General features: G+C 34.9%; 1 protein-coding gene across 2 annotated transcripts in view; it reads left to right on the top strand.

Moving 5' to 3' along the window:
* Window positions 1–18,607, top strand: part of Nplp1 (Neuropeptide-like precursor 1) — a 123,120-nt gene that overhangs the window by 93,311 nt on the left and 11,202 nt on the right. For both annotated transcript variants that reach the window (XM_067771385.1, XM_067771384.1), the window contains 2 exons: window positions 111–837; window positions 2,041–2,396. In XM_067771385.1, the coding sequence (XP_067627486.1) occupies window positions 111–837; window positions 2,041–2,396 (1,083 nt within the window). The remainder of the gene's footprint in view (window positions 1–110; window positions 838–2,040; window positions 2,397–18,607) is intronic.

The raw sequence follows: 18,607 nt of genomic DNA, 5'->3' as shown, positions 1-18,607 counted from the left end.
TTGGTTGTAGGGTCAACAATTTTTTGTGGAGGAGATCTATATCCTTAACCCTGAATTTAGTCAAATTCTTGCTTAGATCACACACAATTTGATCAAAACTCTCATTCCAGGTCGCCGCGCTACGCAATCAACTACGCCAAATGTTACGCAATCGCCAATTAGATGCCGCTGCTACCGCCGCCGCTGCTGCTGCTGCAGACAATGCTGCCAATGATGATGAATTCGCATCTAATGCCGCCACACTCGACTACGACTACCCAGACGAGGATAAACGTTCGGTAGCTGCATTGGCTGCACAAGGGTTGCTAAATCCCAAACGTAGTCTGGCAACATTAGCCAAAAATGGACAATTACCATCATCATCAGAACCGGACGACATGGAATCAACCAATGAAGACAAACGTTATGTGGGTGCATTGGCACGTAGCGGTGGCTTTGTAACCGGCACTTATGGTGGTAAACGTAATATTGGTACATTGGCGCGTGACTATCAACTACCACAAAATGGTAAACGTAATCTGGCAACATTGGCACGTCTGGGACTTTTAACAAAAGGTGATGGCACTAAACGTAATATGGCAGCAGTGGCACGTTATAATTCGCATGGACGTCTAGCAACCAATGCACCAGGTGAGAAACGTAATATTGGAGCATTAAAGGCTTCACCAGTACATGGCATACAGCAACAAAAACGTGATGAAGATGAAGTTTATTTGCCAGCAAGTTTGTTTCACAATAATATGGATTATGTAGATTATATGCCACAATATTGGTTGTATCCAAGTTATGCTGATTTGGATTGGGGTGATTTTGGACGCGCACAAAAACGTTTCTTAGGTAAGTAAGATTGAAAAGTTGTAAAGTATATACAGCAGCGTAGAGAAAAATAGCAGTGATAGTTTTTATGAAAGTTCATCAACTAACTACTACTTTATTTATTATTTTATTAAAATAACACAATAAATGTAAGGCGATAACCTCCGAAGAGTTCTAAGGCCGAACTTCTTTTTCAATTTGCGTCGTACTCTACTTGATTTTCACTACAAATTGGCCGGACGGGACCTACATATTTTATGCCGACTCCGAACGGCATCTGCAAGGCAGATGAGTTTTCACTGAGAGCTTTTCATGGCAGAAATACACCCGTAGCGCTTGCCAAACACTGCCGAGGGGCGACCCCGCTTAGAAAATTTTTCTTCTAATTGAATAACCTTATTTCTAAAATTTTGATGTTGCTTTGCACGGTGCAAGTTTTCATATATAAAGAAGAAGCTGCCATCAATTTTGTACCTGAAACTATGCAAACTAGTCTCCAAACTATTTTGCAAAAAATTCGAAAAAATTTGATTTAGAGTTTTCTGCATATTTTTAACTATACAATTTTGTAGCACAGTCAATTTCAGTCTCATAAAATACAAGTTGTTAGTCTCTCAAAATTCGCAATGATTTTTGACAATTCTTTTTCCGAAGGATGTTTTATATTTCCTTTCATAGCATTTTGATTTGGATTAAAATCTTCAACACCTTCCGGAAAAAAATGCCAAAAATCAAAGCAAGTTTCGAGAGACCTGTCCGTGTATTTTGTTAAACTGAAATTGATTGGGCTACAAGCGTGCATACTCAAAATACTCAAAGGTATTCAGACAAGTCTAAATAAAAAGTCCGAAATTTTTGTATACTTTTCTCGAATTTTTTAAATTTTTCGAAAACGTTTCTGAAATTGTATAAGAACAGTTACAGAATGTATAAGAGTTTTTTCTTAAATTATTGGAAATAAAAAAAAGAATGAAGAAATTTTATAGAAATTGCCACTGCTATTTGCGTATGCGCTACTGTATTTCAAATGAGCGGAACCTTTATGTAAATAAGCTAAGAGCATTGCAAGTATTTATGTAACTAAATAACGGCTATTATTATATATAATATATTTACAAATTTAAATAATCACTCTATATCATATATTAATAATCATACATTGTAATATTTTGTAAATTATGTACTATATATATATAATCCATTGTGCAACAACAACATCTAAAGATACATCCAGGGATCCTGAACTTTTTGGCATCGAAAATGCGCCACACTCAAACGATTCGGAATATGAACCCTATATTGGCGGCATTGATCCTGGCGATCCGAAAACTACGGCATATGAGCATATAAATAATAATCACGCAACATCATCATCATCATCATTGCAAGCACCTTTGGAAACACACGACGCCTATGGGCCACCACAAGAGAAACGTCATATTGGTTCAGTTTATCGTTCGGGTTTCTTGCCTTCATATCGTTCGCTTCGCAGCACAATTGGTTCCTATGGTGGTTATGGCGGCGGCCGTGGTGGTTATAGTGGCGGCCGTTTTAGTCGCTCTGGACGTGCCAGGCAATTTGTATGAGTAAATGGCGGTGAATTTGTGTATTGATTGCTCTGAATTGACCTTTACACATATACCTTGTTCACATACCAAACACAGTCGTAACATTGTATGGTGAATTGTTAGAAGCAAAAAAACACAAATTCGTTTGCATTGTTTCTTCGTAAAACGTGTAGTGTAGCTGCACTTATGCTGATCTCGGTGACATAAGAGAGCATTATGTTCTACTGTGTCCTATCTAGACGCATTCTGTAATTAGATATTTTTTTCTTTTTTTACTTTTCTCTCTCTTTGTCCAAAATTGTGACTCGTATTATTTTTTTTTTTTTTTTTGTTTTTTTTTTTTTTTGTTTTCATATTTTTATTACTTTTATTTTAGTTCTATGAATGTATATTTGTGCTTAATAAGTATTTATATTGTGAAGCGTGTTTTTCACTATTCTTCTTCTCATAAATCTATCGCCTCCATTTAGCTCCTACATTTAGTGTATTGCCCTAGATAATACAAACAAAAAAGGTTAACTTTTGTATGATAGTTTGAATGAATGCTTGCTTACATGTATGCATATGTTTATTAGCGTTGCTAATATTTTGCGAGCGCCAATTTCGGTATTGCGATTTCTTCCCCATTACAATTTTTTGTTTTATTTCTTTCCGCTACTTAAGTAACTTAAATGATTGGCATGCATATATTTTTAGTAAATTTTTCTGATTTTATTTTTTGCTATTTCGATGTGTAAACAACTTTTCTCATGGTGCTGAGTATTCCAGAATGTAAGCTTAAGGGTAGTCAGTACACTATAGCGAAATGTGGGAACAGTGTGCGTGGTGAAATTAATTTGAAATTAAAGGCTTGTTATTGATGAGATATCGATTTGTTATCGAAGCATTACGGTCGTGTTATCCATTATTTATCAACGAGTTATCGGGTTTCTATAGGCGTGTTATAGAAGTGCTATAAATTTGTTATCGATGACAACGTTTATCGAGGAGTTAACGATTTTGTATCACAGTGTAACTAATTTGTTATAGGCTTCTTATCGGATATTCATCAAGAAGTTACCAATATGTTATTAAAAAGTAATCGATTTGTTGAAAATATTGATTTTTTAGCTTATCGATTTGTTATCGATTATTTATCGAAAAGTTACGGAAACCTTATCGATTTGTTATATAAAAATCATTAATCTGATATCGAAAGCTGACGATTTCTTTTCGGAGTTCTTCTAAGTTGTTATCGGCGTGTTATCAATTTGTTTACGACAACTCATAGTTTTCTTACGTAATAGTTAGCGATTATGTTTCAATATGAAAACGATGAAACGTCTGTAACCCGTCGGTAACAAGCCGAAAAAAAATAATAAGAGCTTCACGACTACTTGGTACTCGCGCCTTTTTCGAATTCATTGTTTGAATAAGTGGAAGAGCATATAACTGTTTTTTGAGCGAGCTCTTTGGCTCTGAGGTATTGAGGTAGCTACCTAAATTTTCCGTAAAGAACGCCAATCTACTTAAGCAATTTTCTTCGCCTTCTTGTAGAGATAAGGTGACTCCCAGAAGAGTTTGGCCAGTTTTATCAATAATGATGGGACTATGCCGTATATTGATCCGGAAAATAGCAACATTAGGGTACTAGCCCGACCATCGTGGGACCGATTTGATAAGACCAAGATTTGATATGAACTTCCCTATAGAACTTGAGGTCGCCAAAGCCCCACTTGTTAAAAAAACGGGTAAATGTGGCTAAAAATTGGGTTGTAGAAGCCATACGTTGCGCTACACAATCCCTTGAGACTTTGTTTAACATATATACTCTGAATATTCTAAAAGCTGGTTGTAAACTACGAACGCAAACAAATGAATGAAATGACTGAATGAAATGAAGTAAAATCTGTGAATTATTTGAACTGTTTAAACTTCAACATTTTAAATATATTGACTAAAATTTACAAAAATGCATATACAGATGAAATATGTCGTTCGGATCCAAACAGGAAAATACTCCTTTTTGTAAAGCCTTCTTTCTATCTTTTCATCTTTTCGACTTCTTGCAAACAAGAAAGCACATATCCAGCACTAAGATCTGGTTTTGCAACAAAGCAGAGTTGATAGGGGGAACACACTTTATCACAATATTACCGTTCCTTATACCCTCAAGATATTGTGCGCAGACGCCATTAGGGTTCAAATTATATAGCTCTCACAGTGGTCGAGTACAGGGCGCAATAGCTCCCCTTTTTTACACAAAGGAAGGAACTTGGAACATATCGACGTTTTCTAATATAGAGCGCTTCCCAAACGACAGCGGATTCAAAGGGTTGTGTAGCGCAATATATAACTTCTCCAACCCAATTGTCAACCTCACCTTCGAGCGGCGAATCCCGTTTCACTAACAGACGGCGCTCTCGCGACCCCAAGCTCTTCGGGAACATGGGAAGGGAAAGATGGCCTTAAGGTTTAATGTGGCCATATAAATCGTTCCCGAGACGGGCGGGCTAGCACCTTAATGGTGCTGTGTTGCCGGCGCGTACCGGATCTGTATCCGGTAAAGGACCATCACATCGATAACACTCCCCAAAACCTTCGAGGAGTAACTTTATCGCTACAACAGCAACATATGGTAATATTCCACTCAGCAGTGGATGTGATAATTCATTTCGGTTTGTAATTGTCAGGGCAAATGACTCACGTATTTCGAAATGTTTTTACGTCATCCCTTATCAAATTTGGTTAGAAGGTAAACCTGTTTACTTAGAAGGAAAGTTTGATTTGGATTGATATACATTCGAGTTGTTCGCCAAACAAGAACTCGCGTTTCTCGTGACCACGACAATATTTTGCCGCTGACCACTTGAAGAAAGCCGGTAGCCTCCGTAGAGCTAAAGATTTTATAATTTTGCTTTAGTTTCAGTGCCTGCCATCCTGAGCCAACTCGAATAGTTTGTTGAGAGCAAACAGTCCACTTTTACCCTCTCCCAGCGAAAAGTCGACTTCCGTCTTTGTTGAAGAAGGAGGAATTGGTCAAACTACACTTCTGCCATGCGGATTTACTACTTTGAATAAATGATACAGCCTTGAGTGTAGGCATATTTCTCCAAAATTCATGTCGTGAATTTAAAACAAGGACACTTCCCCTGGAGTTGTAATATCAATACGTAAAAAAGTAAAATGGTGGAAAATTTTTATTACATTTAGAGGGCTCAACATGATTTATTTAGATTGAACATGCATTTCACCACTCCACTCACTGTGGGATAATTTGAAACAGGTTGTAAAAATTTACGTAATAGTTAAAATAACTTTAAACTGTTATCACATTTTTCATAATTTGTCATTTCTCACTCAACGTTCCCCTTAAAAAGCCAGTCTTACTTATTTCGGTATTTTAAGTTTTCGGTATCCCGAGATTGGCATCCCTAGTATTAACATATACCGTAGGTTGTGCACGTGTATTGTTATTTTTTCTTGATTGGCATGTAATTCTAATACAATTATACAAATACTTGTGTTGGAAAGTTTTTACATATTTTTTGTTCAATATTTTTTTTCTTTTGTGCGGAATGTGACAATTATTGTCATGGATATTTGTTAAATTGTTTCGAAAATTGTTCTAGGTTTTGCTTGAATGCGTCAACGCGAATTTTGTCTGTGAAACCAAAAGAAAATATGCTGGGCTGACCGATGAGGGTGAAGATAAAAGTTTATGTTATTATCTATTATAATTAGTTTTAGGCTTATACTTAAATAAAAGTGCGCCTAAAATTATGCAATAAGTGCTGCAAAACCAAAGGCAGTGAAGGAGTTACGTGAGGGATCCTTTCCACGAGTTATTTTGACGTTTTTATTTTGATTTTATTTTGTATTAAATTTGTCAGATATTAACTGGATTTCTTGCTATATGAGCTGCATTTAAAACTGCAAGTGGAAAAAAAACCTAAAATATTTGAAATTATTTGGTAATAATTTTTTTCTGTTTAAAAAGATCGTTAATTTTTTTATTTAATCGAATTCAGCATCTACATCCATGATTTGTTGGCACCGATAAGATCGGTTCATCATCATCATCAGGATCACTCCGGGATTGTTTTCGAAATTAGTGCAAGACTATTTCGGAAACAATTTCGAACAATTTTAGGATACCTGCGGGATCATTATAGATAATATTACATGACGGTGTCTGGATCTAGAGTTACAGGATCGCAGAATTCAGGATCTTTTCAATATCACTTCCAGATTATTTTAAAAATTAGTTCGAGACTTTTTCGGAACCATTTTGCAACGATTTCAGGATCCTCGAAGTGATTATTTTAGGTATCACTTTGCGCTAGCTTATGGATTATTTGGGTACTTTTGTGAAACCATTTCAGTGGAGTTAAAAATTCATTTCAGGATCGCTTCGGGGATTTTTTCGAAATAATTATGTTATGTTATCATGTATGTATTATTTGAAACGACTTTAGATCACTTCGGAGTTATTTAAAATATCATTTCGGGACAACTTATCAATCATTTAGAAACTAGTTCGAAACCATTTAAGGACAGTTACAGAATCACTTTGGGATTATTTTCAGAATCGTTTCTAGATTATTTCGGAACCGCTTTGGAACAATTTTGGGAGTACTTCGGGATTATTTTAGGTATCATTTCGGGATAACTTATACACCATTTCGAAACTACTTTGAAACCATTTAGTAGTGGTCAAAGAATGACTTCGGGACTATTATCGGAAGAATTTCGAGACTATTTCGCCATCTCTTTCGTACAATTTTAAGAGCATTTCGGAACTATTTTAGGCAACATATCGGGACAACTTTTAGATCATTTCGATACTATTTTGAAACTATTTTTGAGACTGTTACCAAATCACTTAGCGACTTTTCCGGAATCATCTCGACCTTGTGACATTTTTGGCATCGTTACGGGCTCACTTTGCAGAAGTTTTGAAATTAATTTTGGATTATTTCAAAACAATTTCGGTACTGTTTCAGGATCACGCTTATATTATTTAAGGTAACATCTCGGGACAACTTACGAATATTTGCGAGACTGCTTCGCTTAATTTTAGGCAGCGTTTCGGGTTCATTTTAGGACAATTTTTGCAGTCTATACGAGACCTTTTCGAAGACATTTAAGGCCATTTACAAGATCACTTTGGGTTATTTTAGGTATCAATTCTGAACATCTTTTGAATCATTTATAAAATATTTGTGTGTATATACCCAAAAAAAAAAAAAAAACAAACTGACACTGAAAATGACACACCACACCTTTATTGTCCTGAGACAAGTTTCATCAAAATATCCCATACGGTAGGGTAATACGGCGGTAGCGTGCTCCGCCATACACAACGAAGATATTGGTTTCACACCCTGGGTAAAGAAACATCAAAATTTTAGAAACAAGTTTTTTCAATTAGTAGAGATTTTTTCTAAGCGGGGTCGCCCCTCGGCAGTATTTGCCAAACACTCCGAGCGTATTTCTGCCATGAAAAGCTCTCAGTGAAAAATTATCTGCCTTGCAGATGCCGCTCGGAGTCGGCATACAACAAGTAGGTCCCGTCCCGCCAATTTGCAGGAAAAATCAAGAGGAGCACGACGCAAATTGGAAGAGAAGCTCGGCCTAAAATCTCTTCGGAGGTTATCCCTTCTTACATTTTTTTTTACGGTAATATTTTATTTTTCACTTCATATTCGCGTAAAATGTTAAGAACTTTCAGGAATCACTGCATTAACAAAAAGCTTCTTGTAATACACAACAGCTGTCAAGTATGACTTGTGTCATAGCAAACTTTTCGACAAAGTATTTCTTGTAGAACTTTTTCACGGAAAAAAAGAAACCCACATCGCATCATTAGCAATAGCGCTACCTATTATTGTATCGTAATTCAATTAAATTTTAATTTGTTCAACCAACAAAATCGTTCAGCATTAAAATTTTGCGCGTTTTCACTCTCTCTTGCTTTACAACTTGAAAATAAATCAGATTTTTTTTAATTTTAAACTTAGAATTATTGACACTTTTTGCAATATATTCATTTTTTTTATCCTTTTCTTTTTTGCTCACCTTCCCTGCAGTCAAACCAACTAGTTGTATATTAGAAGAATACTAGTTTGCAGAAAATCCTAACTAGTATGAGTTCTGTAATTTTTCCATATTAGCAACTGGTATTTTTAACATGGCGATGTCCTACGAAATATAAATTGCCAGTCTCTGCATCAGCATTATACCAATTGACAAACTAGTCGTTATATACACCAACATCTTACCAGATGCCATACTAGTCAGCATACCCATCAGGGTCATACCAATTAAAATACTAGACAGTCTTTGCGCCAGCATTATACCAGATGGCATACTAGTTATTATATACATCAATATCATACCAATTTACATACTAGTTAGTGTATTCAACATCAACATACCAGTCAGTTGGCATACTCTACTCAGTCTATGCATCATTGTAGCACCAGTTGAAATACTAGTCGGTATTTGCATCAGCATCCTACTAGTTAATATACTAGTCGCATTTGGATAGAAAAATTACTTGAAAATTTATAAATTAGCTCAAATTCATTTTATTCATTATATTTCATATACATAAAAATATGTATATACATATATATATATATATAAGTTAAAGGATCAAGAATCCTTACACTAAAAAAAATTAAAGGGCCAACGTGCCCTGGATACAAAAACAAGAAAGAAGCATTGCAAGTAAAAGTTAAACAATTTTATTGCTTTAATATTCGATACAGTACGATAGTATTTAGTATAAGAACCCCCCTGCATGATCTGCTGCTTCCTTTTATAACATTTTGCGCAGCTACATTCTGTAGCCAGACCCATGCGCCGTCCGCATGCTAGCTACCTTGGCCTTGACTTCCCACGGGCTTCGTGCATTGCAGGAATGTGCACTTCTGCAATTTCCTTATTTCATAATCGTGTGACTTAGAATTTGCTGACGCAACGTCTACCGCATTGCGGCTACAATTAATATTAGCCAGAGGTAATAAGTATGATATGCTATTGCGCGTTATGGTGAAATGAGCTTGACCTTGACGAGGGAGTTGGGTTGCAATTTATATGGGAACAATATTTGTGCTGACACAGCGGCACGTGTATTTCTGGACTGTGGGAATGCAACATGTTGGGTGCCGCCAGCGTGTTAATTCCTCCCCCTTTAAAGATATGCGTCCCGCGGATTAGTTGGCAAAGAAGGATTTTGGCTTCTCCGACTTAGCCGATTTGCAATGTTTATTTCAGGTAAGAGTATCATTGCTGTGATCTTACAAATGCACCAAATGAATAGCATAAGTACCAATAACATTGATCCTTCAGTAAGCGCAACCCAGTTGGTCTTGGCCTTAAGGTATTTAAGCAGTTTTATGTTGGCCACTGTTATTCCGTGTACGAGGTTGAGGTTTAATGCCATGCTCCGATTCGTGACGCTGGTCAACGTTGGTGGAAGCACCTGAACTCCTGACACACTAGTGTTCGATAATGTTTTGTTGTTTATTACAATGGTCTCGTTGTCTATCTGAAGGATAAAAAACCGTTAAGAAAGACAATATATTTACCTGAACCTACGGCGCCGATGAAATTGTCGAGGAATATTGTATCCTCCTTAATGACTTCTACCGTGGATTCATTGTATGTGGAATAGGTACATCTTGTGTTTCCCCACTTGACAAGGCATGCCAGGCAGCCCGTTTCTGGTAACAAATGCAAAATTTTCGATCGCAGACCATATCTGAAGAAAACTGCAGGCAATGTTCTCTAATGCCATATGTCGAAAATTTGTTGGTCAGAATTGAATTGTATCGCAGATCTATTCGATGACCACCTTGGATGTTTGGTCGTGCCATGAGGTGTGTAAATATGGCTTCCGGTAACCTTAGGCAAGGAGGAGTGTTCTGTTGGTGTAGATCGATGGCTTGCCATACTCAATGGCTTCAATGGCGTTGGTGTATGCGAGAACGTCGATATCACTAACAAGCTGGTTTACTTCCTCTTTGCTTAAAAGGTTGCTATTGACGATGTCAGCCTTATCCATCTGGCAGGCGCGAATAAGTTCATTCACATCCTCTTTTAGGATTGCCATTCTGTGTTGGATATCTTGCTGGAGCGTTTCCAGGTGCCTTCGATCAAGGATATTCATCGTAATAGTTACGATTCCGTTGAGCTTCTGAAATAGTTCATTGGTTTTTTTGAAAATGAATCGAGTGAAAAATCCAATCGATTTTGCTTGGTACTTCGCATTTTATCGTCAATGTAACAAATGACAATCAAAAATAAATTATTTTCAAAAATTTACGAAAAAAAGAAAAACACGAAAAAATTCAAAATTTAATTTTCGCTGCATTTCCTGCAAAAGATAATAAGGCCTTTTCGAAAATAGGCACATATTTTGTTAGGTGCAACACATACGGGTAGTTGCGCATGCATTTTATTTTGATTGTATTTATAGTTAACACAAGTAAGGAAGGCTAAGTTCGGGTGTAACCGAACATTACATACTCAGTTGAGGGATATGGAGACAAAATAAGGGAAAATCACCCTGGAGGAAAATGAACCTAGGGTAACCCTGGAATGTGTTTGTATGACATGTGTATCAAATGAAAGGTGTTTATGATTATCTAAAAGTGCGTGGGCCTTAGTTCTATAGGTGGACGTTTTTTCGAGATATCGTTATAAAGGTGGGCCAGGGTTGACTCCAGAATACGTCTGTACAATATGGGTATCAAACGAAAGGAGATAATGAGTATTTTAAAAGGGAGTGGGCCTCAGTTCTATAAGTGGACGCCTTTTCGAGATATCGGCATAAAGGAAGACCAGGGGTGACTCTAGAATTTGTTTGTACGAAATGAGTGTCAAATGAAAGGTGTTAATTAGTATTTTAAAAAGAAGTGGGCCTCAGTTCTATAAGTGGGCGCCTTTTCGAGATATCGGCATAAAGGTGTACCAGGGGTGACTCTAGAATTTGTTTTCAACGATATTGGTATCAAATGAAAGGTGTTAATGAGTATTTTTAAAGGGCGTGGGGCTTAGTTCTATAGGTGGGCACCTTTTCGATATAATGCCATAAAGGTGGACCAGGGGTGACTCTAGAATGTGTTTGTGCGATATGGGTATCAAATTATAGGTATTAATGAGGCTTTTAAAAGGGAGTGGTGGTAGTTGTATATGTGAAGGCGTTTTCCATACATTGACCAAAATGTGGACCAGGGTGATTATATATATAATACCACGAACAGTATTCCTGCCAAGATTTCAAGGGTTTTTTATTTCGCCCTGCGGAACTTTTTCATTTCATTTTACAAAGTTTTTTTCTAAAGTTATATTTTGCGTCAATAAACCAATCCAAATACCATGTTTCATCCCCTTTTTCGTATTTGGTATAGAATTATAGCATTTTTTTCGTTTTCGATAATATTCGATATCGAAAAAGTGGGCGTGGTCATATTCGGATTTCGGCCATTTTTTATACCAATACAAAGTGAGTTCAAATAAGTACGTGAACTTATTTTAGTAAAGATATATCGATTTTTGCTCAAGTTATCGTGTTAACGGCCGAGCGGAAGGACAGACGGTCGCCTATGTATAAAAACTGGGCGTGGCTTCAACCGATTTCACCCTTCTTCACAGGAATAAGTTACCGTCCCAGAAGCTAAGCCCCTACCAAATTTCACAAGGATTGGTAAATTTTTGGTCGACTTATGGCAAGCTAAGCCCCTACCAAATTTCACAAGGATTGGTAAATTTTTGGTCGACTTATGGCATTAAAAGTATCCTAAACAAATTAAATAAAAAGGGCGGAGCCACGCCCATTTTGAAATTTTCTTTTATTTTTGCATTTTGTTGCACCATATCATTAATGGAGTTAAATGTTGACATAATTTACTTATATACTGTAAAGATATTACATTTTTTGTTAAAATTTGACTTAAAATTTTTTTTTTTAAAGTGGGCGTGGTCGTTCTCCGATTTTGATAATTTTTATTAAGCATACATATAGTAATAGGAGTAACGTTCCTGCCAAATTTCATCAAGATATCTTCAACGACTGCCAAATTACAGCTTTCAAAACTTCTAAATTACTTTCTTTTAAAAGTGGGCGGTACCACGCACATTGTCCAAAATTTTAAAAAATTTCTATTCTGCGTCATAAGTTCAACTCACCTACCAAGTTTCATCGCTTTATCCGTCTTTGGTAATGAATTATCGCACTTTTTCGATTTTTTGAAATTTTCGATATCGAAAAAGTGGGCGTGGTTATAGTCCGATATCGTTCATTCTAAACAGTCATCTGAGATGAGTGCCCAGGAACCTACATACCAAATTTCATCAAGATATCTCAAAATTTACTCAAGTTATCGTGTTAACGGCCGGACATGGCTCAATTAAATTTTTTTTCGATACAGATGATTTTGATATATGGAAGTCTATATATATCTCGATTCCTTTATACCTGTACAACCAACCGTTATCCAATCAAAGTTAATATACTCTGTGAGCTCTGCTCAACTGAGTATAAAAAGGAAACGGCTGCTTTCCATTTTACCTATTTTTTGTAAAAACGAAATATTTTTTTGGGGCTGCTGACAGATGTTCGCTTAATGAAGCAAAAAGCCCTGTACGAAAAGGGAAACTTAACTATTTCATTAAATAGAACTGCGATTCGATTAAGTTTCTGTGTGAAAATGGTATTAAGCTCATGAATTCTTAATAATATTTATAAATTTTAATAAAGATACGTATATAAATTATATAAAAACTAAAAATTAACGGAATAATACACGCCGATTTGGTGATCGATCAGTGGAGACGACGGACCATATCCTCGTGGAATGTGACGCAATATCAAGACGCAGGGATAATTTTATGGGCTCACCAAGGCCAGCATATTTACTTATTAAATCTCTCAAGCCAAGAGAACTGCTAGGGTTTATCAATGAAGTCGGTTTATTTGGGGTACTGTGAAGGATGTAAGGGCACAATAGACCAATGGTCGCACTGCAATTCTCAATAAATTATTTATCTATCTATCGGAAAAGCAACGAATGAGTCATGGTTGACTGTGTCAAAATAGACCAAGCTACACTAGCACCGTCCTACGATGAGTTTTAATGGAGTTTAAAACGGTGGTAGTGATATACACTTTAGGAAAGTCATGCTGGTGGCTGGATAACCAAAGAATTTCATTTAATTGAGGTAATCATAACGGTTTTAACGGCAGACTGAAGATATAAAATCGGCAGATACTGGCTGGGTTTCCGGTCTTTGGTAGTGTGTTTATCCTTGCCATTCCCCGTTATTCTCTAATGGCAAAGGCTCTTAACGACAAGTAGAAAAAACGTGCTAGGCTGATGATGCCTTCATGGTCAAGGTGTTTTGGCATCGGCATAGGTTTTCCGGCTGGGACTATTGATATGGAAGACTTGGCCTTTCAATCGCTTCTTTAACCTCAGTTGAGGTAACGGTGAGGGTCGACTCGTTATGCTTGTGTTTATGTGCCCGTTGATTTGGACGATATCTAGCATTTTAAACTGAAATATGCAATGCAAATTGGCTACAAAAAGCACTCGCGCTTTTCCTCAAGTCCGACAGACGAAGTTCTAGTCTAATAATTTCTTCAAATAATAACCAGTATGTATAACACCACAAAATTATAGTCAAAGAACTATTCAAAAGCTGACTAGTGCGTATAACCCTACAAAATTCTAGTCAACGAACTAGAATGTTTCCTGACTACTTTGGCTTTTGACGGATAGGGTTCCCACAAAGTTAGCGCAGCACGTACTTTATTTTTCTTTTATATTTTCTACTTCTTCCTTTCGCTTTGTAAAAAGTTCACTGCCAACATGCAGTTGAGCTGCAGTTAATTACAAAGCGGATCTATGACATTGACTTCTTGGTTGTGGCGGCATGAGTAAATGATATCCGCAAGCTGTTTACAATAGTTGATTGCTGGAAAGTAGGCGTTGCATACTTTTTGGCGGTAATTTTAAACTTACATCTGTGTAATCATTTCCTGTCCGGAATGGTTTTAGCGAATTTTCTGCCAGTTTAGCTGAGTTATTAACAAAGGCGCGCTTGAAGTGAGTATAAATTAAATTGTGTGCAGTTTTGGAGATTATCTTTTTGCATTTCATTTGCTTCAGGAATTTATTTAGTTGCTGATGAATAAATAATTAAATTAAAAAAAAAATTAAGACAAGTTATGTTGGAAATGTTACGCTTTGTAAAATCTACAAATGTCTGTAAATTACATAGGTCGACCAATTTTAGACTCAAAATTGAACCTATACTTTTCTGAAGGTGTGCTTAAACTCAATTCAAAGCCCCGTTTTATAAACTGATTCTGGTTTTCGAGATATTCATACTTGAGATTGAATTAAAAAAAGTATATATTCTTTGAAAGTACAACTTTTTACTCACAGAGTATTTTTAATGTATTGTATTCTCCTTTCAAGACTTCAAACATTTTTCCCTTAAAGTGTATTAGATCCGCGATATTTTCTTCAAACCAATTTTGTTTTTGCAAACTTGAATTATACTTTACGGCACGTCAGTCGCTTATTTGAAATTACATTAAACTAGCGAATTTAAACAGTTCAGATAAGATAGACTAAATCATCTGCTACACAACTGCAAACTTAACGTATGAAAGTCCTAAAGTATGCTACAGAATAATTCTCCAGTGTACAGTAATACGAATTTAGGGTGCGAAATGATGAACATCAATACATCAAAAAATGATATCGGAAAAAGTTTAACACAAACCTTTTGTGAGCGAAATGACTAGACTTTCTAACGGCGTATGTAGACTTTTAATGAAAATTTGATTTCGTGGCGAAATTACGTGCTAAGTGCAGCCGAAAAACATATTTTTTCGTACCTTTATAAAAGAATACCTCGAAAGCTTAGAGTAGGTTAAACATCCGACTTGATATTCGGATTAACAGAGCCGGAGAGCTTTAAACAAGCATGGCCTTATCTCTGGATCTAAACTTTTTTAAATAAAAAACAAAAATGTTAATTTTAAAAATCACCTAGCCACCAGCAGCGAACAAAAAAACAACGTTGGCAATTTTTAGAAAACTCCGTCTATTAAGTACTTCTTTTTTATTTTCCATATTCTTAGAAAAAACTTCTATTAATTTTTTAACTGAAATGATGCAAAACAATCGTTTTCGGAAAGGTTCGAAAATTTGAAAAAAAAATTCGCAATTTATATATGGATATCTCTAAACTTGTTTTGACTAGGCAGATTTTAAGCCCAATCAATTCTAGTTTAGCATGTTATATCTGTCTCAAAGTTCGTATTGATTTTTGACAGGTTTTTCGCTGCTGGATATTTTAGATTTTCTTCCATATGAAAAAAAAAACTGTTCTCACTTAGTATTGAGGAAAATCTAAAACAACTTAAAAAAAGATAAACTGAAAAATTAGAGCAAACTTGACAGACCTATAACTTGTACTTTGTTAAACTTAAATTGATTGGGCTTTAAAACTGCATACTCAAAAACCTTCAGAGAAATCTGTATTAAAAATTATAAATTTTCGAAAAATACTCTCGAATTGGTTTGCATAGTTATGACTCATAGAAATTTTTTCTTAAAATTTTAAATAAATATATATTAACAAATTTTCTTTTTATAAAAATCTTCACTGTAATGTTTTTATTCGCTGCTGTAACTGCGAATTCAATGGTCCTTTTAACTTCAGTATAATTCATTTAAATTCAACACACTTTGTTTTGTCCCTAAATCGTTTGATCTCTGCCTAGACAAAAAATTAATGCAAATATTTATTCATTTATCACATTAACTTTGTCCATGAACAAACGTGCCTTACTTTAATGTAACAGCAATATTACACAATGAAAATTATGATTTGTGTAATTTCTGTTTTTAGATTTTGCGTTGGCTGAAAGGTGGTTAGATTGCATTTCGTAATGCTACAATGTGCTAGTGAGGATATTTATAGAAAAAGATTGCTATTATTACAAAATTTGTTAATGTATTCCTTTTATGCATTTACATGACTGATGTGTGATAATAATACAAAGGCGTTAAAAATAAATAAATTTATAGGGTAACTAGGGGTAGATGTGACTTTGTTACCCCATTGGCTTTACACTTTTCTACAGCAATTAAAAAATTTTTAGAAATATATTGAATGCGAATACTAAAATAATCAGTTTCACCTTGCAAAATGAAGTTTGATGATTGTCGGGGATGGTTCCCGCCATAAATTCAGAAAAAAAAAAAATTCGTAAACACATTTTTTCAGAGAACCCTTTTTTCAGAAAGTCAAAATTCTGAAACAAAAATTCAGAAATCAATATTCAGAAATCAAATTTCAGAAGTCAAAATTAAGAAGCCATATTTCAGATGTCAAATTTCAGAAGTCAAAATTCAGAAAGTAGTCAGACAGCAAAAAAACATTAAATTTTTCGCAAATTTGCGCACCGTTAAAAAGTTTCCAATTTTTGGTATTTGAGCTTACAGCTAGGAAATGGTTGCCTTCAATGACTTCGACGTTATGCAGACGAACATTTTAGGAAATCGTGAGACACATCACTTTCTGATAAAGCAGTAAGCGGTTTTTTGAAATAATATCTTTTTATTTTACATTTCCAATAGAGGGCAAGTCGGATGGAACTTTTTCAAATCGAAGGAAACTTTTTTAAAAAGAAATGAATTTTCTTTTAACCTAAATAAAACCTATTTCAACTAACGTGAAAATTTTTCCAAAGCAACGAAAATTTTTCCGAATTTTTGCCTTTTTTTAAATGATATGAAATTTTGCGAGAATTAAATGAAATTTTTTCAAATCAAATGCATTTTCTTACATCAATTTAAATTTTAACGAAATTAAACTTTTTCGAAGTTAAAACACACTTTTTTCAAGTTAAAAGAAACTTTTTTCAAGTCAAATGAAACTTTCTTCAAACCAGATAGAACTTTTAAAAAGTCAAATCAAACTTAGTTTAAATAAAGTAAAACCTTTTGCAAATCAAATAAAACTTTTTTAAACCAAATGAAACTTTTTTCCAGTTAAATGAAACTTTTATCAAGCTAAATGACATTTTTTCAAATTAAATGAAACTTTTTCGAACCAAATGAAACTTGTTTCAAATCAAAAAAAAAATCATTTTTAGAATCAAACGAAACATTTTTGATATAAAATTAAATTTTTACAAATGGAATGAAACTTTCCTAATCAAATGAAACTTTTATCAAGTCAAGTTAAAGTTTTTTCAAGGCATATGAAACTTGTTTGAAATCAAAAAGGTTCAAATCTAATGAATCAAAATCCGTTCAAGTGACGTTTACTACCAGACGTAACACTTGCCCACACGTTAAACTCAACAATATTAATATACCACAAAGCGACGAAACAAAGTACCTTTGGTATGCACCTCGACAGAACATTAACTTGGAGGAGCCACATATTCAACAAAGAAAAGCCCTTGGTATCAAACTAAGAAGTCTGTATTGGCTTATGAACCGAAATTCACAATTATCAGTTGATAACAATCCTGCTTTACTCAGCCATCATAAAACCCATTTGGACATATGGAATACAACTGTGGGGAACTTCAGCAAACTCAAACATAGAAATTCTCCAAAGAGTCCATTCGAAAACTCTTAGAATGATTGTAAATGCACCCTACTATGTTACTAACAACCAGCTATACCGGGATCTAAAGGTTCCAACAATAGCTGAAGAAATCATAAAGTATGCTATTTCATACAACACGAGGTTTCTAACTCACCCCAACCCATTCATTCTAGCTCTGTCAGCAAGACCAACTAATTTCACGCGCCTGAAAAGAAAGTCAATCACAGATCTTCAACACTGATGAATTCTTAAAAAAAATATGCACTACTAAGAGTAATCCATCCATGCCTATCAAGTTTATTAAGTTTAATTAATTATGAATTACTTTTAAAAACCACAAATTTGCTAGATGTGTTCTATGTATACAGTTGGAAAAATATATTGGATGCTAAAAAAATCAAAAAGGAAATTAATTTTGAAATTAAATGAAACTTAAAAAAAAAAAATTTTTTTTTTTAAATCCAATGAATTTTTTATTCCCAAACCTAATGAAACCCTTTTTAAGCCAAATGAAACTTTTTTAAGTTGAATCTTGTTTCAAATCCAACAAAACTTTTTTTAGTCAAATTAAACTTTTTTCAAATCAAACCAAA

Source organism: Eurosta solidaginis, chromosome 3 (assembly GCF_040869045.1).
Source record: "Eurosta solidaginis isolate ZX-2024a chromosome 3, ASM4086904v1, whole genome shotgun sequence".
Lineage (NCBI taxonomy): Eukaryota > Metazoa > Arthropoda > Insecta > Diptera > Tephritidae > Eurosta > Eurosta solidaginis.
Note: the sequence above shows the minus strand (reverse complement) of the source record. Positions and strands in the feature narration are given on the sequence as shown.